Raw genomic sequence first — 21325 nt, 5'->3', positions numbered from 1 at the left:
CTGCACGAGCTCCAGGAAGAACTAAACCCCCACTTAAATTCATTATTCCAACTCAGCCTTAAAACAGGTTATGTACCCAGGGAATGGCGTACAGCAACAGTGATCCCTCTCCACAAGGGTGGCCCCACAACGGATCCTGGGAACTATCTGCCCATAAGTCTGACTAGCCTAATTTGCAAGGCTATGGAGCGTATCATTATGGATCTCATAAACAAAGACATTGGGCACCTCCAGACACTGGACCCTACCCAGTTTGGTTTTGTTAAAGGCAGATCCTGCCTCCTAAACCTGGTTGACTTTTTTGAAACAGTCACCAAAGCCATAGATGAAGGAAAGGCTGTCCACACTGCCTATCTGGACCTCGCTAAGGCTTTCAACACAATACCTCACTCTGGAATCATAAAAAAACTAACCAGCTTAAACATCAACCTATATGTCACAAGATGGGTTGCAAACTGGCTTACGGATAGAACGCATGTGGTCAGGGTTGGAAATGCCATGTCCGACTCTAAACCTGTTACAAGTGGAGTCCCACAGGGCTCAGTCCTGGGGCCCCTCTTGCTCGGTATATACTTCTCAGAAGTACAGGCCAGCATAAAAGGACTGTGGCTTACCAAGTTCGCCGATGATTGCAAACTGGGAGCCATAATAGACTCCCCGGCCGACACAAGCATCCTCCAAAAGGGTCTTATGGAGACAGATGCCTGGTGTCAAAGCCATGGCCTCAAACTTAATGCCAAAAAATGCATAGTCATCCCCTTTGGGAAAAACAAGGTGCCCACTAATTACCACATAGGAAGTAACCCACTAAGTACAGAAGAAGTAATTAGGGATCTGGGGACCCAGGTCGATAGTAACCTCTCCTTTGACAATAACATTGCCAAAATAGTCAGAAAATCCTTCTATATTACCCTTCTTATAACTAAAGGATTCTCGTCTAGATCTAGAGAGGTCATTGTGTCCCTATACTCATCACGCATCAGACCCATAATTGAGTACAATGCCCCATTTGGTATGTACCTTACTAGTCACCTGCAGCAGCTGGAGAGACCCCAAAAGTTCCTTACCAAAAGGATCATGGGCCTCAAACAGTTGCCCTATGCAACTAGGCTAAAGAAACTACAGCTCTATTCAGTTGCTTACCGCCTGCTCAGAGGCGACCTCTGCCTGACTTACAAGGCCATGTCCAACCCAGAATTAATGGACATGCTCCACCTTAAAAGAAACAAATGCATGAGAGCCACACGCTCCTCGGACTTAAACCTCAGCACAGCAATAAATAGGACATGCTGGAGGGATAGATTCATATCCCAAAGGCTTCCCACACTCTGGAATAAAATCCCAATTCACGTAAGACAAAGCCCCTCGCTGGCCCTCTTCAAGAGAAATCTTGATGAGTGGATGGGAAACTGTAAGTTTGTACCTGGGATCACTGCAGTGCTGCTACTGGACAGAGGCTCTAGAAGTTAAATTATAAGGGTGGAGAGAGCCAAACACATTTTTGGCTAGGCTTGTAGATGCCCTAGGGCAGATAGCCTAGTATAAACCTATGAACCTATAAACCTATGTTCTCGTGCTTATACAGTACATCAGTGCAGTTCAACAGGAGCAATGGAAAAAAAAAAAAGAATCTGCAATGCTTTTTTTTTTTTTTTACTTTGATGCTAAAATGCGGATATTCTCTGAAAATCTGGACAATTCAGACGTACGACAATCTACCGACACAGTGCAGAAATACCAGGAAAATCAGGTAGATTTCTGTTTCTTTAGTTTTACAGAACATACCTTTATTTTTCTTGTATTTGGTCTGCCCTCTGTAGTATATATCAATAGAAAAGTCTGACCACTCAATGGTATGCTGGAGTTTTTTCTATTGGTATAGGCTTGCTTTACAACAGATTCACTGGTTGGTTGTACACATTTTTAAATACTTATGAGAAGTGATTGTATAATAGATATGTGCAATTAAGTTAAAACAGTAGGACTAAAAGTGCATTGTGACCTAGCACCATAATCTGAGAGCTGCAGGAGTTGTTAAATAATACAAAAATCATTCAAACAGATATATACAAAATAAATAAATGACTTCAAAGCCAAGCCTGTGGTATGAGTAAGTGCAGTATCTACATGTTTCTAATGACATGGAGAAGTGGATTGTTCTCTCAGGCTTAAGGTGGAAGATGAACATTGTACCTATTTTCAGACAGTTATTTTATTCTAATTGGGTAGAATTAAATAATATACCTACTGTGTCAATGGGAAAGAGATGGATCAATAAGGTACTGCGAAGACAAACGCCCAGCGAGTAGGGTAATTCAAAATGATATTGTTTGTTAACAGTGCTTAATACACTGTTGCCCTGGGACATCTCTGAGGCAGCCCTGACATATATATTGGTCATATGATTTAGTGATCTGAAATAGCAGCACAGAATGTTGCACATCATGGGTTCAATTCCCAGTGAGAAGTAACTTTTCAGTTTGCTTTCTGTTATGATGTATAAAAAGACTGCCTGGAACTTCAACTGCATATATATCTGTAGACATGACATGTATATGTGTATGTACGTATTTGTAATATGTACTCACTAAGAATGCTAATGTTATTAACTGTTCTCCAACAGTGTATAAAATGATAGGCAGTTATTCTGAGAAAATGCAGACATATTTTTATCATCTGGTCTTTAGTAGTTTAGTGGTTTAAAAACATAAAAAGGCAGATGCATATGACAGTTAACAATACTGAAATTCCAATGCTGAAGCCAGGTCAAACAAACACTTCCTTTCTCTCTTCATAGTGATTTTAAGAAAGCATTATGTGTCAGTCTAACTGCTATACATTTTTCTGGTTTATCTGCTGTTTCTGCTGTGATATATTGAACTTCATTCTATCCAACATACAGACCTCATCTAGGAACTCCTGAAGATTACAATTCTTCAGATTCAGAGATGCAATTCTTTCTGGAGCTGTGGCATTCAGGTCAGTATACCAGCTTTCGTAATCGTCCTTGGTAATGTTCTTATCCCCAATATCAAACTCATTTGTGATGGAGATGATATTCCTACGAAAAGATTAGTATACTTGTTTAAATTATTTATTTAATATGTGATAAATGCCTAAGAGAACTGATCTAATACACACCTTTATCATTCATAATCTAAGTCACATGTAGTTATGTCAGTGGAAAAAAAGCACATTTTTAGCAGCTTATTGAAATGCAAAATACACATTTAACAGATATTGCATTTCAGTATTAAAAAAAAAAACATGTAGTATATTCAGAAACCATAATGAGAATGCATTTACTTATGGTGTTAATCCTAAATTAGTAGCAGCCTTACAATTACATATGATGGTTTCTGAGTTGGACAGTTGGTAGATATGCTCACCACTATTAGGACTTCTGTGACACTCAGAGAGGACTCTACTTGCAAAAAATACTGCTTACAGTCAGGAAACAATTCAGCATCTGTTTCCAGATAAAAAATGTCACAAGAATAGCTAGTATACTGTTACCAGCTGCTAGTATACTGTTACCTACTGTGTCTTCCTTGTCCAGGTCAAAATCTTGCAGGTAAATATGAAATGCATGACTTATTACATCAAACCAGCTTTTGGAGATGTGAGAATATTACAGCCAAGTCTAATATACACTGTAGGGCTGCCACATTGTCCAGAAGATTTAGAGGTCTAAGCTTTATGTGGTCTCTCATGTTTTCAAAAATTATCTGTAGTCAGACCACATTCAAGCACTTTTTGCTTTTCCTGACATTCTGGGACTTTTTGCTGCTGAAGAAATGAAATGGATTCTGCAGATCTGTATCAATGTTAAAGGCATTATCTCTCCAGAAACTGCCAAATTACCACTAATATTACCACTGTGTTTCTCTATAATGGGGGTAGTAACATTAGACCACAAAGTTTTATATTATCATAAAGTATTATTAACTCTGTCACTCCCCAAACAAAGGGATAGTCTTGAACCATTTCTTTCACATAAGCGCTGATGACTAACTGCAATGAAGAGGAGGAAAGCATTTAATGAGATTCTTCATGTTGCAGTCTGATTCTTCATGTTGTAGTCTGATTCTTCATGTTGCAGTCTGATTCTTCATGTTGTAGTCTGATTCTTCATGTTGCAGTCTGATTCTTCATGTTGCAGTCTGATTCTTCATGTTGTAGTCTGATTCTTCATGTTGCAGTCTGATTCTTCATGTTGTAGTCTGATTCTTCATGTTGCAGTCTGATTCTTCATGTTGCAGTCTGATTCTTCATGTTGCAGTCTGATTCTTCATGTTGTAGTCTGATTCTTCATGCTGCAGTCTGATTCTTCATGTTGTAGTCTGGTTCTTCATGTTGTAGTCTGATTCTTCATGTTGCAGTCTGATTCTTCATGTTGTAGTCTGATTCTTCATGTTGTAGTCTGATTCTTCATGTTGCAGTCTGGTTCTTCATGTTGCAGTCTGATTCTTCATGTTGTAGTCTGATTCTTCATGTTGCAGTCTGATTCTTCATGTTGTAGTCTGATTCTTCATGTTGTAGTCTGATTCTTCATGTTGCAGTCTGGTTCTTCATGTTGCAGTCTGATTCTTCATGTTGCAGTCTGATTCTTCATGTTGTAGTCTGATTCTTCATGTTGTAGTCTGATTCTTCATGTTGTAGTCTGATTCTTCATGTTGCAGTCTGGTTCTTCATGTTGTAGTCTGATTCTTCATGTTGCAGTCTGGTTCTTCATGTTGCAGTCTGATTCTTCATGTTGTAGTCTGATTCTTCATGTTGCAGTCTGATTCTTCATGTTGTAGTCTGATTCTTCATGTTGTAGTCTGATTCTTCATGTTGCAGTCTGATTCTTCATGTTGCAGTCTGATTCTTCATGTTGTAGTCTGATTCTTCATGTTGTAGTCTGATTCTTCATGTTGCAGTCTGGTTCTTCATGTTGCAGTCTGATTCTTCATGTTGTAGTCTGATTCTTCATGTTGCAGTCTGATTCTTCATGTTGCAGTCTGATTCTTCATGCTGCAGTCTGATTCTTCATGTTGCAGTCTGATTCTTCATGTTGCAGTCTGATTCTTCATGTTGCAGTCTGATTCTTCATGTTGTAGTCTGATTCTTCATGTTGCAGTCTGATTCTTCATGTTGTAGTCTGATTCTTCATGCTGCAGTCTGATTCTTCATGTTGTAGTCTGATTCTTCATGCTGCAGTCTGATTCTTCATGTTGTAGTCTGATTCTTCATGTTGTAGTCTGATTCTTCATGCTGCAGTCTGATTCTTCATGTTGTAGTCTGGTTCTTCATGTTGTAGTCTGATTCTTCATGTTGCAGTCTGATTCTTCATGTTGTAGTCTGATTCTTCATGTTGTAGTCTGATTCTTCATGTTGCAGTCTAATTCTTCATGTTGCAGTCTGATTCTTCATGTTGTAGTCTGATTCTTCATGTTGCAGTCTGATTCTTCATGTTGCAGTCTGATTCTTCATGTTGTAGTCTGATTCTTCATGTTGTAGTCTGATTCTTCATGTTGTACTCCTCAATGCTGTAGTTTAGTTGTTCAAACTGAAAAGTTGTGGTCCTGTGAAGCTAGAATGATCATGAGCTGTGTAATTTTTACTATAAAATATATTGTTATGCATAACCCCACAATGACACAGATACCTTGAAGGTGGCAAAGTTGCTACGCTGTGTGACATAAATAGATGCTTCTTCTACAGGTGGGAGATATATTGGGATATGAATCTTTCATACCATTGAGGCTTATTTATCTTTTGATGAAGGTTTACATTCTTTAACCAGGTATTTGAGGAACCATTTCTTCTGTGAAGGACAATGACATCAAGGAGGATCCGAGCTTTCATGACCCTAAAAGGCAGATTTTCATGGAAGAGTCTAGAAGAAATCGAGTGCAGGGAGAAAGCTGTCAGTCTCTCCTGATTATAGAAGGTCTTGAGGCTACTGATCTTTTTCGCTAGAAGTCTCTGAGATCTCTCGGATCAAGTGATATGTCTGGACAATAGATTCTAATTGGGTCATTGCATTCAGTAGTGGGTCTGATAAGAGATAAATGGGAATTAAGACTTATTTGGATCTGGTGGAAATGCCTTTGGAAATTAGTTGTGCCAGATACAAGCATTACTTAACTACTATTCGAACAGATCTTGGACCTTCTTATCTGATGCCAAGATATGAATACTTCTTTAGAATTCACTTATTTTTATACCATCACTTATAATGAGTTGACTTCATATACCGACCTATTGTTAGTCATATGGATTACTGCTCATTTTTAATTGCAGAAGTTTTTTGATGATAAGCATTATTAAATTGTTTCCAAATAAAGAAGTTTCAATAAATAATTATATTTTTAACTGTGTAATTCAGAATTGACTCAGAGAAGCAGTATGTAGTTAAATAACTTGCTCTATGTCATACAGCTGGCAACAGGAGACTCAGTGATTCAAGCTCAGGACTACAGGATGAACCTCATTAGTAGCTGATAGCACTTGCCTTGTGTGTTAACCTTCCAGACAGGTATTCCACTGTACAGGCATGGATGGAGAAGTCATGCCAATATACCAGACCAACTACCGCAGCTGCAGCTTGAACTATCTCACCAACCATGTTTACTTCAGCTTTCTTACTTTCTTCTAATCATTTGCTTCTTCATTCAAGCAACAAATCTTTTCACTGGCACTATTACACACACACACACACACACACACATATATATATATATATATATATATATACATATATATATATATATATATATATATATATATATATATATATTGCTGATAAATGTACTGACTTGGACTGGTCTTAGGACTGACCCTCTATAGCCCTCAAACATATATACACAAACACACACACACACACACACACACACACACACACACACACACACACACACACACACACACACACACACACTCTGCTTAATATTGCAGATTATGGGAACAATCATATATGATCTGCTCTTCTATATATGCCATAAATATATCTGCATATATAGGAGCAAATGACACCCCCATAGCTGTACCCTTGATTTGTAGATAACAAGTATTGTGATAGAAAAATACATTCTTTATTAATACATGCTCAGTTAGACCCAAAAGAAGAGTATTGAAACCTGGTGGATACAATTCTGACCTATATAACCAGTATTCTAATGCCTGGATGCCAGCCCAGTGAGTTATATTGGTAAAAAGGGCTTTGACATCCCATAATCTGTACCTTGACCAAATAGATATCTGGAAAAGATATTTGGATGACTGCTGCATCGTATGGAGATCGGATGAGGAACACCTGATAGAGTTTGTGGAATATCTAAATGAAAATAAATGGGGAATTGAATTTATGGTGAACTATCATAAAGATAGTATTACTTTTTTGGATGTATTGGTAAGCAGTTCTTCAGACAATACTCTGATAACGGACTTTTATTGTAAATTCCCCGAGTATAATTCCCTTCTCCATGCCTCCAGCTTTCATTCCCCCCATATATGTAGAAATATTCCTAAATCGCAATATATGAGGGTGAAACGCATTTGCTCAGAGGACGATACCTATTTGCATTACAGGGATGACCTAACCAAGAGATTCAAAGAGAGGGGCTACAAACCAGGATACATTATGCAGGCTAGGAATGTTGTCAATAGTATGGACAGGGAAGTACTCCTACAATATCATGACAAGCAGGGTAGAACTAAAGGCCATCCTAGACTAGTGACCACTTATGGTAGAAATGTTGGGGCACTTATTGACAGTGTACAATCCAATTGGACCATCCTTAAAGCAGACAATAGGCTCTCTGAATTGTTGGGAGTAGATTGCCTTTTTTCCTTTAGGAATGGGGGAAACCTGGTGTCCATCTATAACCATTACAAACAAGGAATATATAAACCTAAGGAAAGATTGCAGAGTACCATTGAGGGACAAATTGCCATAGGATGTTTCCTTTGTGGTCACTGTACACATTGCAGCAGAATACTAAAACCAAGCAGCTTCACTAGCAAAAATACCAGTATAGTATATGACATTTCCTTCTTTGTGAACTGCAGCTCAGATTGGGTTATATACCTGGCCACTTGCCAGTGCTCAGCTTTTTATGTAGACCAAACATCTAGAGCGTTTAAACATGGAATTTCAGAACATCTTAGTGAAATTAAAAATGAAAAACATACAAATGCCCTGTTTAAACATACTGAAGTTCACCAAACAGCATATTTTCATTTTATGATTATTGATAGAATCTTGGGTATTAAATATAATAAATATGGATGGCATGAGTTACTGAATGCCAAAGAGAGAAAATGGATCATTAAACTGGGAGGGCTTTTTGCCCCAGGATTAAATTAACACCTCTAATTGGTTTATGTGCTAGTGACATAGTATATAAATGTGTGATTTTTTTATTGTGTCTTTACACCGATGAAGGCTTAGTCAATTATAAGCCAAAACCAGTTTGTAACTTTTGTATATTGATGTCTTGACTAAAGTGATATAATATACATTTTTATGGCTTCCACTATCTGCTGGTTGTTTTTGGGTCATCAAGATGGCAAGAACTTTTGAATTTAGTCAGGTTATGGCAGATTAGCCTTCATAATTCCTGAATAATAAGGGATTGGAAGATACTTCAGACTTCATGGTGAATATGATTGATTTGTGGTCTAATATGACCGGAGAGGAAGTTACAATTAGTGGGGAGCAAAACTTCAACAAACTGGTAAGGACCATACCATGGAGTTTGACTGATGAAGCCCAGAAATCTCTAAACATACATGTTTGAGGATTAAGTATTTCTTTCTTAATTGGAGACACCACTGCCTTTAGTGCCCTTTTCTAATGTGGTGGGCCTGAACATGTGATAGGCATTGCAACCCTGCACTATTGGAGTGCTTTTAATGGTCTTGAACTAGATCTTTGTGATGATGCATGCACCAATGGTTTCCAAGGGAAGGAGTGCTTGTAGGGACTGGAGTTTTTATTTTGTTAAGGCTTCTGGCATTGAGGAACAATACCTTAATGTAATCCACACTCTTTTTACTTATGTTGGAAGTTTTAGAAGACTGACATTGCCTAAAAAAAGGCACTATTGGGGTGGACAAGGTTCTAGCTAACATAAGAAAGCCTTGTGGGGGAGGGATGCAGGCCATTCTTGGCAAAGCAGTTGGGACTGTCTACCCTTTCTTCCCTGGATGATATATATTTTACTCATTCAAAACCATAAGCTAAGCCAATTGTTGAAATCAATAAACTTTTGCTTGTATTGCAGCAGCACACTTGGTGATGGTGGAATGCTGCTCAAGGATGTGTTCATACACGCGTCAGACGTGTATTCTGAGAGCTCCAATACATCTCATATCCCTTACACCAATGTGTACTATGACTGTGTCATATGTGAACTTATAGTGCAAGGACTTGAGTGATGAATCTTGGTACCTAACTGTAAAGCTGTCTTTGTTTAGCCTGGTGAGTGGTACATCAGCATATCTCTCTCTATGGAGGCACCTAAACCAAGATATTGGATTATGTGGAAGTTTGCCTTATGGGCTTTTGGACTGAGTCAATGTAACTCTTAGATATATGTTTCATTGTGGGTGCTGCCTGTGATGTGTGCTTGTGATGTTGTTCATGGTACTTGTTTCTTTAGTGATATTTAGGAGGCCTTTGTGATTTAGGTAGGCTTCTTTTAAGAGTCTCAGCATAAGCTGGTCTATGTGCTTGGGCTGAGCTGTGCATGCTTTGTTTAGTGTTGGGTTGTGTGGTATTGACAACCTGCTTGTTATGTGTTGTGGGTTTGTTAGAGAGCTTTCCCTCCAATAACATTAATAACAACTCACACACTGTGTCTGTGGGTTTAAGAAGTAAGGTGGTTGTCAGTAAACATGACACTATTGCTGCATTGTCTCAGGATGCCCATTTCAACCAGGTTGACTACAGAGATGGTTTGGAAATGCAAGTCCCTTATTCCCTGTGCTTATTAATATGGGCTGAAGGGACTGTACTTATGGTTACAGAGTTTATTTACCGGAGATGCTACTTGTCTAAAACAAACAACCTAAGTCTTCACACACAGAGCAACTCACAACCTAATGGGAAATAGAACCTCTTCATTCAACTACTGAATATTTAAAGTACAATGCAAATTGTTGGAGTGTGTTGTACAGAGAAATTTAAGGCTCAAAATGGCTTCAACTATACTGTGTGATCAGATGTGGCACTGGGTGATGGACAGCATCCCAATAAATACAATTATTTGTAACACAGGAAAAAACAACACAAAACTAAATAGAGCATACCAGTCAACAGCAAGACACATGAAATTAGCCTCTGTAGCAAGTGACTAGATTGGAAATCTTCAGTCATAAGAAGTAACAAGAAAGCTAATTATTGCACAAAGTCTGTAATTTAAAAGTTAAAACAGTGCAAGCAGTATCAGTCCACTCAATATTAAGCAATTATATCATAGATCACTTAGCCGTAACAATAACTTAAGGTGAGAAACTTTGCAAAATAGTAGTTATTGACAGTAGCCAAGAGTGACATAATTATGCTGTTTGTATCATTATATTATATTAGGTTATATTATTATTTTATATACGTTATATTATTATATCATTATTTGCTGTTGTAGTGTAATATATTCTGAAACCAACTTGCAGTTTCAAAATATGCATAATGAAAACAGAAAATTAAAGCTATCAGACTATTACTGTGTGGCCTGACTTATGTTTACCTATAGGTTCATAGAAAAATGCTAGGCTAGCTGCCCTTGTGGGCCATTTTAAGCCTAGCCAGTTTTCCTTTTTTCTGCTCAAAAGAACCATTTGGTTTTAGATTGGCCTTACCCATCCCATTATCAATAATTATTTAAGCAATAACCCATGTCTGGGTGTGGGTAATGCTAGATTTACCCACGGTTGGTGTGGTTTGGTCACAAGGGCAAAGCCAGAGTGGCCAAATAAAGCCAACCGTGGGTAAATCTAGCATTACCCACACCCAGATGTGGGTTATTGCTATTATACAATGACATTATTTAAGAAAAAAAAAAATTACTTTTCTTAAATAATGTCTTTGTATAACGGTGGTGTGCTGTCCTTCCGCCACTGGACATCTCATAGTTGATTTAGCTGATGTACTGCACATGCGTTTGGGACTTGCATTCCTACACATACCCCGTTTTTCTTTTTTTTTTTTTTTTAAATTAAAAAAAAAGTTTGGGGCAGTTAGGAGAGAGCCTGAATAGAGGAAATACAAGGGAAATCAGGTACATGTCTTTAATTTTAAATAACGTACCTGATTTTCCTCGTATTTTCTCCATACTGTCTCTCGTATGTCTGGAGTCCGGACTACATATTTATTTATTTTTTAAAACAACTATAAAAATAAAAACTGACAGAATATATCAACGGAAAAAAGTCTGGGTGACTGGACCTTTTTCCGTTGGTATAGTCTGGGATTTACAACGGGCGCGCTGGTTGAGCTGGCCAGTCAGCATGCTCATTTTAGAGTATTAATTGCCAGTCATTGTATAATTATTAATTACTCCTAATAAGAATAACTGAGATCATACCAGAGAAAATTTGAGGGGACCCACGTATGGCATAAATCATTTAGGAGCTGTCTCTGTCCATTAGTAGCTATTAGGGCAGTCCTGGGGTAAATATTCTGTTTTCCATCCATAGATATAAGTTGCTTTATGGGACAGCTCATTTCATTCTTAGATTTCAGTCTCTTTGGTTGGCCACATACTGTTTCCTATTCAGCTACCAGTTCTGTTATTATTCTAACACTTCTAACACAGCACCTCTATGCTCCCAGACAGGACTCCAGACTGAAAGCATTCCTCAAACCAAGTAAGTCCTTTGGACCAGGCTGTGTCTAGAATGTCTGATATTTAAGTCCCTTGGGCTAGCCTGTGTCTAGAATAGCTGATGTTATTGGTTCCAATCTCTGATGTATTCTCTGAGTGGACCTACAGAAACAAATAGTGGCAGACTTTTTTCTCACTGTCTTTCCATGTCATATTTTTTCAAGGCCAGAGAAGTATGTCACCATTTGATCTCCCCATACTTGGACAACTATGATTTTCTAGTCGCCACTGTCTACACAGCCCCCAATCATTCTCTTTTAGGGCAGTATTACAGACCATGCAGACCATTGCTGAGTGATCAACCAAACTTCAAGTTTCTCCTTGTTAGCACCTTTCCATGTTAAACATCAATCCTGCTATTGGGGAGGGTTGTTAAATTTTGTCTGAGAGGAATGCTTAGGCCTTTTTAAATCATCCTGGCTGACTTTGTTTTGATGGCATTAAAGTTGCTGTTAAGACTGTAATGTAAATCATATGTAAAGGAAGCTGTTAATGGAAGACTGGTTGACAAAGAACTTTCTCTTGGGAACAACAACTCACAGTTGCATCAATATTTTTAAACATTAATCAGAAAACCCTGGTCAGCCAGTCACTGATATAATTTACTGCCCTTCTAGGGGTGCACAGTATTATGCAGAGTGATTCATGAGCATAGCTAACAATATTATCTTCCTTCTTTTTTTAATTAAACACCTTTATTGAAATATCACTTGTGATGTAGGCAAATTTACATTTATATAAAAGTAATCAAACAGTATTGTCATCAGGGCAGCAAATTTTGCCTCTGATACAAGAAGAGTATCCATTTCTGACATCTGTATGTAATAATATACCTGAACCATCTTTACAAATATTACAAAGGATCTTAAGGCATATGAGTGCTGAACAGGATGAGATCAAAGGTATGGAATGAGAAGACCTCCAAATTGTGAGCAGGCTGCACGAACAATGGGAAAACAGACAGAGTACTGGTTCACCATTATCACTTTACATTATTTTCATAAGTCCTTTCACATGGGGTGACATAGAAACCCAAGGGTCTGCTGACATGTCAAATATAGCTTTACATTTGTACCTGACAGGGAAAAGCTTAGAGATCAAGGTTAACCCTGTACACCTCCCCTATTTAGTCAACTTGGGAAGGAGTTTAGTAACAGTGTATTTCTTCATCTTCAGAAGTGACAAAGTATAACTCATACTGTTGAGTCTTCAAGTTAGTTTAAAATGAAGACCCTTGCAATTTAGGCCCCAGTTCTTCTTTTCCAGTAAAGATATAATTCTCCTTTTGCAAATATCAAAAACACTTCAACTGGCTTAGAGCTCTTTAACAAGACAGTCATCCAGCCAGTCTATCCAGCTCAGCAGTGGTATTGATTCTTATCTTACGTCTCTCCTTGGCCCAATTCTTTTTTCCCTGTTTATCAACTCACTCCCTACATTTATCACAACATTTCATGCTCCTATATTCTGATTACCTCCTCTCCTTAATTCTCCTATCAAATCAATACTTGAAAAGTCCTTTCAAAATGTCTTCACCAGAATGTGGCATTGGCTTTCAGATACAAATTATCCATAAATTAACCTAAGACAAAAACTGTTATTTGGTACCTTTTCAAATATATTTAAAATGCTCTTGTTTATCAGTCTTGGATCCTTTAAGTATCCAATTAAAGAAGTCCATTCCTAGAAGCAGCTGGAAATACCACAAGCTCTTACATTGATTTTCAATGACCTAACATAATTTATCACAAACAAGGCCTTCAACAACTAAACCTGTCTCATAGAATAACTAATCTGCTATCATTCAACACTAAAGTTCCCATTACAATAAGTATTTTAATACTGCAGTTGAAATACTGTTGTCCCTATGTGCCCTAGGTTATTCAAAAACACAAAGAAAAAACAAGCAAATAAAAAATACTGGGTAAGTGTACACTGTACTTGCACTGTTCTGAGTGAATAGCCAACACAAGCATGACTCCCACCTTCTTCCTCCCAGTTTTACTTTTCTGCTGATTTTCTTGCAGCCTTAAATATCAAGGGGTGATTGATAAAGGTTATCACAAAGAGTACACTGTGTGCATACTTAGTATAATTTTTTCTGAGTAGATAAACAGTGCAAAAACAAGGCAGCGATGTTCCTGAGTACAGATCATGTACACTTAGTGTAGATGTTCATGAATCCAGCCCATAATCTACTTCAGAAAGCACTCAATATAATCTGCTGATTCATTAATCTTGCCAAAGCAGAACTCACTATGTAACTTACTTCCGTTAATCAGTGCACTCCTTATTAACCCTAGGTGTCCCTTATTTTCTCCACCATTGTGAATAATCTGCTTCACAGTACGTGCCCCCTTTTCTCATATCCAATTTTGCACAGACACCAACCCCATTACTGTACAGTAGTTAACCTTCTGCTTAAACTGTGCAGACAGAGCGTTCCATAAGCTTGCTCCAGCTGTGTGGAACTTGCTTCATGCTAGCATGTAAAATAGCTTCTGCTTATCCTCATTCAAGACCACACGAAAAAAGTCACTATTTGACACTATACAATGTTGCACTGTTTTACCAAATAAAAGTAGCACTTCTGTTTCACAAGGTTGTATTGTGGAAATAATTCAGGTCTACTACTGGAAACATATACTGTTGATATTTCACAATCATCTGTACTGAATGTAGTTGTATATACTGTTTATGTATACTACTTCTTTTAAATGTTGATCTTTGTACATAGTTTAGTTCTCTGTATCAATACTTTCTTTTATGTGTATATATATAATTTTACATTGCATTTGCAAATGTTTTACTGGTATTCTTTTTTCTTCTTGTCCTAAATATTCTGCACTGTGGTTTTGGCCAAGGTCATGGCTGAAAATGTTTTTCAGGTTTGCCCACCCAGCCAGCCAACGTATAAATAGTTGATTGAATAAATAAACTAATAAATAAATAAATAAACAAATAAATATATAACCAGATATTGCAGCTGCTGGGCTCCAGAGTGACAGCCATGTTTACAGTCTCTTTGGTCCACTAGTACTCTGGTTCACAAAACGTTCAGTGGCACCAATGTTAGCTACATGACTGTATCCATACACTTTCTTGGACTTATGAAACTTGCCTGTATTAGGATAAGGGTTATCAGAACTTGTGGATGAAATATCTTTCAATGTCCTACCTAGCATGAATATGAGTACAAGATGAAACATAATTGACTAATTACATATAACCACATGGTTGTACCTAATATCTGATGGAATCAGTCTGTACAAAAGTCAGTTGTCATGTAATACAGTTATCATGGCAGAATGAGCACTTCAATCTCATTTTCTTCAGTGGATCATATCTCTAACTCTATAGCGTCTATATGGAATGTCATCCCACTAAATATTAGATGTGAAACAACTACAACTACTTTTATTACAAAGGTAAGACAATTCTAAACTCACACTCAGCATTGCCCAAGTACACCATAAATCCCAGTCTTACACTCGCCAATATATTCCCTCAAGCAAGTTAGTTAGCAATCCATTAATGCTATAAAAAATGTTTTTCTACGTTAATATTTTTGCATATGTCTTTCCCCTACATAATCCCCGTCCCCTTCTTGACCCACTGCACATGACTCTACCACCCTTATCTTCATAAAACTAGCTAAATACTCTTCATTCTGGCTTCAGCAGTGCAATTACCATATAATTCTCTGTGTACCCATCTGTACAAATCTCATTTCTCACTGCTCGTCTCCATTATTAAGTAACATTTTCACTGTGCTTCCTCACCACATCCTTCATCCACTCACTTTACTAATAATCTAAGAATATCTCTTCATAATGATTCCTCTAATCACTATTTATTTCTAATTTATACTTTTCACTTCCTTCCTTCCTTCTGGTTCATACCTTTCACTGCTATTTAAGCTACTAAGGGCACAAATATAATATTGTTTTCTCAGAAATTATTGATGCATGTGTATATAATTATACTGGTCTCCCTTTTTTCTTGTTACTTTAGTGTAACTATAATGTATATAATGTCAAATCCCATTCCTCTACTCAGTCTCCTATGGATTGCTGAAGGGTGAGCTATGCCTGGCTTATGAGGCATCAACAAATCCCACATTTATGAATCTCCTACATATTCATAAGTCAAAGAGTGCCAGAAATACAAGGTCTAGGGATCTAAATTTTGTCTGTGACTTAAACAGAACATGCTGGAGAGACAGATATGTGTCCCAGAGACTGTCCTTCCTATGGAATAGGCTTCCCATCCATTTGAAGCTGAGTTCGTCTATTAACCAGTTTAAGCACAACCTAGATAAGTAGATGGAGAACAGGAAATTTACACCAGGCCTGGCACCCATATCCCCTTATGGACAGATGTAGTTTATAAATGCCAGGCTTTCAATGTCCTGTTTGGCTGCAGGACATCATTATTCTTTTGTGAAAACGTGGCCAGGCTTAGAAAGCCCCCCAGGACTTTAGCCTAGTAACAGTCTATGAATCTATGAAATTGCCTCAAATGCTGTCTTGCTGTGTTTATTTTCATTGAAGCTTTTCTCTATACCAGCAGTTCCCAACCTTTTTTGACTGGCGTACCCCTTGGCAGTCCATTTCCCAAAATTGTACCCCTCATATTTTTGCGTGTAATTTTGCCCCCCCCTCCCCCATGGCCATTCCAGTGTCCCATTACTTGGCTTTCTCTCTCTGTTTATAACTCTGTTTGCATACTGTTTTCTGCTTTATTTCTACAATGATTACAGAGATCTGTATTTAATTTAAAACTTTTATTTCAAATTTTATAGTATAAACTCTGATAGACATTTGCTAAACAAAGCAATACAGTCTCACAATTAAAAAGACTTAGCATTAAACCTTCTCTACCTTTGAAACTCACATTCATTGAAACAGCATTGAAACCCACATTCAAAGAAAATGCATCTGGCCAGTGGCAGATTAAGTTTACCTTTGGGCTTTTTTTCAAATCAGTCAATGCGCAATCTCTGCAGAAGTAAAAGTCATCTGAATAATTCTACATTAAAGAGAAGTATAACTAATGAAAAGGTCACTTTTAACAAACAACTTTGCATTTCAGTGTTTCATCTATAAATTCAGTGCCTGCTGCCCTTGAATAATACATTACCTATGTTACATTATCAGTGCCAAGAGCACAGGCAAAATAATGAATTACACTTTAAAATACTGAGGATCTAAGCACACTGCATATTAGAAATGTCTACCATGTCAGACTAACTTTTAACAACATGACTTGCACTTTTTTGAATCCCACTTGCTTCATCATCTAAATAGCTGTGCAGCTTCACTGAGAGCAATCTAGAATCTAGAATGAAGATTGACCATAAGGAACCAGCCATCTGGTGTTGCTATGTTACCATCTTATGATTTATCACTTTTTACTTCCTGAAGCCATGTAGCCATGGCAGTTTAAGGCCTGGTCTCTTCTCATACACATTACTGTGTGTATTTTATTTTATTTATTTACTTCCTTCTTTCTAATTTTAATGCAATTGTGAACAAAACTTTTATGAAAGTAAAGAAATTAAAAGCTTCTACTGTACATACCAACACTATTACAACATTAAGACCTCAGACAAGCATATAAATTATTAAAAATGAAAACAGTGTGAAGTTCTCACTGATAAATACAATACCAAATAAGGATGTCATAGCTTACAGAGAATAAAAGGAATACAAGCTGGAATGACCACACTCTTATTTTGCATAGGTCTTTTTTTAAAGTTTTAATGAATCCATATGTTGCTCCAAGTTCTGTCAATTTAATATGTCAAACATCATTTATTAATTGTGATTTGGTAAGTCTTGGGGCAAAAAAAATGAAAATATTAACTCAATCAGTCAGTGTTTTGCTTCAAGTTGTTTTATCTTTTATTTCCCTCCAACAGACTGGTCTCAACAAGAAACATGCTCATCACACCTAGGTTTGAACATTATCTTCCTATAATCACACTGCACTCTAACTCACACCTACTCAAATAACAGAAAAAATGTTTCGATTTACCTTGCTTGGCTGACCCATCAAAGTACTGTGATCAGGACATTCAGCAGGAACCCCTTTCAAGATAGAGCTACACAAATACACAGAACCTTAAAATGGAGTTACTGCCTCCCAATTACAAGCAAACACTTCCATAAAAAATGGTAATACAAGCTCAGGGCTAAGTCAGAAGAAACCCATATCCTGTAGAAAGCAACATAATCAGAAAATAATTGGTTCTACAACATTTCTCAAAAAAAAACTGAAGTGAAGTGCAATGCTACATATAATGCTAGGTGTACTCCTTTATTCATAGTTCAAAAAAAAAGAATGAACTACTACTCCAAAGTGTGCAACATTTTTCATTTGCACAATCCATGGCTTAAAAACATTTCAGTCCTTAGTTTCTGAAACTGCTGCTATCTGTCTACGTGCCATACTGTCTAGCCTCATATATATCTGCTACAACCACACTACTGTAATTTCTTCTAAACTCTGAGGGTATTCAGACCACTACGATCATGTGTACTTCCATATTCTTTCCCTGAATACAGTAAGGGCCAATCCCCAGAATACATTTTACATGTGGAAATGTGTTTCATCCCGTTACAGCCCAAGTGTTATAAATGATGCTATCGCATTTTTTGGAATGTGGTAATCTTGCACCACTGAAACATTTTCTAGGGTAGATCCAAGAAGACTAAGAGTGTAAGCAACTTACTCAGTGTCACCGACAGCCCAGTCATTACTAATGGGATGCAAACTCATGTCTCCATCTTTATATGTAGCACTGTAAGCCACTATATTTTACAGGACATACCTATACTCTGAAGAAGGCTATTATTTTTTTAACTGCATACATTTATAATGTGTGAGCCAGAGGTACAATGCAGGGGGATTTTTCACGGTTCCCCACTGTTGTGTAACAGAGCAGGCAGCTAGCCAAAGCAAAGACTGAGGATGGTGCGAATGAAGAACAGCAAGAGCACGCAGTGGATGAAAGTTAAATGGAGAGGCTTAAAAAGACAGCAGTCAACTGAAAAGTAGTTTAGATTTCTGGGCCCCCATCCCAAAAAGCTACACTTTATTTTAGGTTTCACATCTTGCCACAAAGGTGGTGACAATGCACAGACTGTAATCAGTTATTACCTGAAGGCACTAAGGTGTTGTTCCTACCTTCCTTTTGTTCTTCTTTCTTTTCCTAAGAAATGCAAACCCTCCTAAATATGACAAGTATTTTCACCCAGAGTTCCTGTGCGTGCTACAGTCCCACAGCACAGACATACAACCTTCTTCTTCCTATATAGCTAATATCTGAATAGCTGCTAAATACATTAAGCAGTTTCACTACCATAGGACAGAGTTCTCGCATGTGGGAAGTATGTTCTATGATAGTGAAGTGTTTTAACACAGGATTTTTCTTTTTTCCATGTACCCCTGGAGTTGTGTGCACCCCAGGTTGGGAATAGCTGCTCTACAGGATCCCAATAAAAAGGGTCTTTTTAATGCTCAGTGACTTATCTGGTTAATGAATGAAAATAAATCGATAAGTAACAGCTTCACAACAGTGTGTGCAATACTCAAAGTGGATTTATGCAAATTGACATTTATGTTTGTTTTATGTTTGATAGCCACATTAGTGTACTGAATTCAGTTATCATGTAGGTGAGATACACTTTGCTGGGTGTACACCAAGGTACTGGGACTTTGCTACAGTATAATGGAAAATACTGGTGCTAGACCTTATGAACTGAAATTACAACTATCTGTCTGTCTGTCTTCCCGAATAAAACATAAGCAATAAATTATGAGTAGGAGCAGTCTAAAACTAGTGGGAGTCTTCTTTTATGTGCTAAGGACCTATGGCATAGACTTATTCTATTATTGGTCAACATAAAACTGCTAATTAGAGATAAAGAATTAAAGTGCAAGCAGGAATTGCCAGTCTTTCATGGAATATAGGTTTGGTCTGCTGTTTTCACAAATCACTGCACTGTACAATCCATAAAGGTTCAACAGGACCACATCATCAGTAGTGGCTGACATGTGCTCTTACAAAATCTTTGAAGATCATAACAGTTCTAGCTTAAGTGTTACGTATCAGGTTGAATATTCTGAGAAAGGAAAAATCTCACACTGTATCACATGACATGGGCTTGCTCCTCCAACTACAACTACCGCCACTAGTGCGCAAGCACAGAGATTTCCGGACTTTGTCAATACATATGCCCTGGAACAACTAGTCAGAGTTCCCACTAGGGGGAATAAAATCTTGGATCTTGTCCTTACTAATTTGGGAACATTTTGCACCATCCCACGTTTATCTTCATCACTACTTATGTCTTCTTTGAAATAAAACTGAAACCAGAGATCCCTTCCACCCAAGATACCTTTAGAAATTTCTTTTCTTTCTTTTTTTTTTTATTTGGTTTTAAAACAAAGAAATTTCTTCAGGATACTACCTACTCCTAAGTGATAAATTGGCAAGCTTCAAATCTCCATCAAACCCAGTTAACTCCACTAAATAGGCATAAATTTACACCACCACACTATACCAGCATGTAAACAGTTGCATAGATGCAGCTATACCTCATAAGAACAAGTGCAGGGCAAGCCCCAGAAATAAACCCAACAAGCTTTATAATAAACGGAAAAGGATTTTGACCAAATGTAAGAAGAGTAATTCCCAGAATGTTAGAGCCCTCCTCACTGAAATAAACAACTCAGGGGCTTAATAAAATCCAATAAACTAAGCCTGAGGCTAAAATAGCTACTCAAGCCAAAGACAATCACAATGCATTTTTTTTAGTTATGTTATTAAACTCAAACGCATGACAAAGCAATGTGCTGACCTGCTTGTGAACAATATGACCTACAATGAGGCTGAAGATATAGTGAAAGAGCTGGCTGATAAATTTAGCTCTAACTTTACCCCTCTCTCCTCTCTGTCTTTCCCTCAAAATATACCTGAAACTGGCTCATCTCCAGCCATCACACAAGAACAAGTCCTAAAAGTAGTAACAATAGCTAAAAATAATGCATTGATGGCTCCTGACAATATCCATGGATGCATCTTAAATAGTATGAAGCACAGTTTAGTCACACCCATAACAACAATGTTCAATGTCAGCCTCCATACAGGTTTTGTACCAAGTGAATGGAGAATAGCTATAGTCATTCCTCTGCAGAAGGGAGGACCTTCCACAGACCCAGGCAATTACAGACCCATATGTCTGACTGGCCTCATATGCAAAGTTATGGAAAGACTTATCATGAAATTAAACAATCAGGACATAGGAAACCTCCATACACTAGATCCATCTAATTTTGGATTCATCAAGGGCAGGTCATGCTTACTCAACCTGTTGGATTCTTTGAAAAGGTCACCAAAGCAATGGATGAAGGCCAAATAGTACACACTACGCACCTCCACATGG

The 21325-nt window shown here is 37.6% G+C and overlaps 1 protein-coding gene across 1 annotated transcript in view; it reads right to left on the bottom strand.

Annotated features, from left to right (window-relative positions):
• The window catches only part of SLC6A18 (solute carrier family 6 member 18), a 312482-nt gene that overhangs the window by 55596 nt on the left and 235561 nt on the right, over nucleotides 1-21325 (bottom strand). The window contains exon 8 of the mRNA XM_044066126.1: nucleotides 2905-3061. Within this exon, the coding sequence (XP_043922061.1) occupies nucleotides 2905-3061 (157 nt within the window). The remainder of the gene's footprint in view (nucleotides 1-2904; nucleotides 3062-21325) is intronic.

This window comes from Protopterus annectens, chromosome 3.part0 (genome assembly GCF_019279795.1).
Source record: "Protopterus annectens isolate FY-2018-M chromosome 3.part0, PAN1.0, whole genome shotgun sequence".
NCBI classification, from domain to species: domain Eukaryota; kingdom Metazoa; phylum Chordata; order Ceratodontiformes; family Protopteridae; genus Protopterus; species Protopterus annectens.
This window is presented reverse-complemented; position numbering and strand designations above follow the sequence as displayed.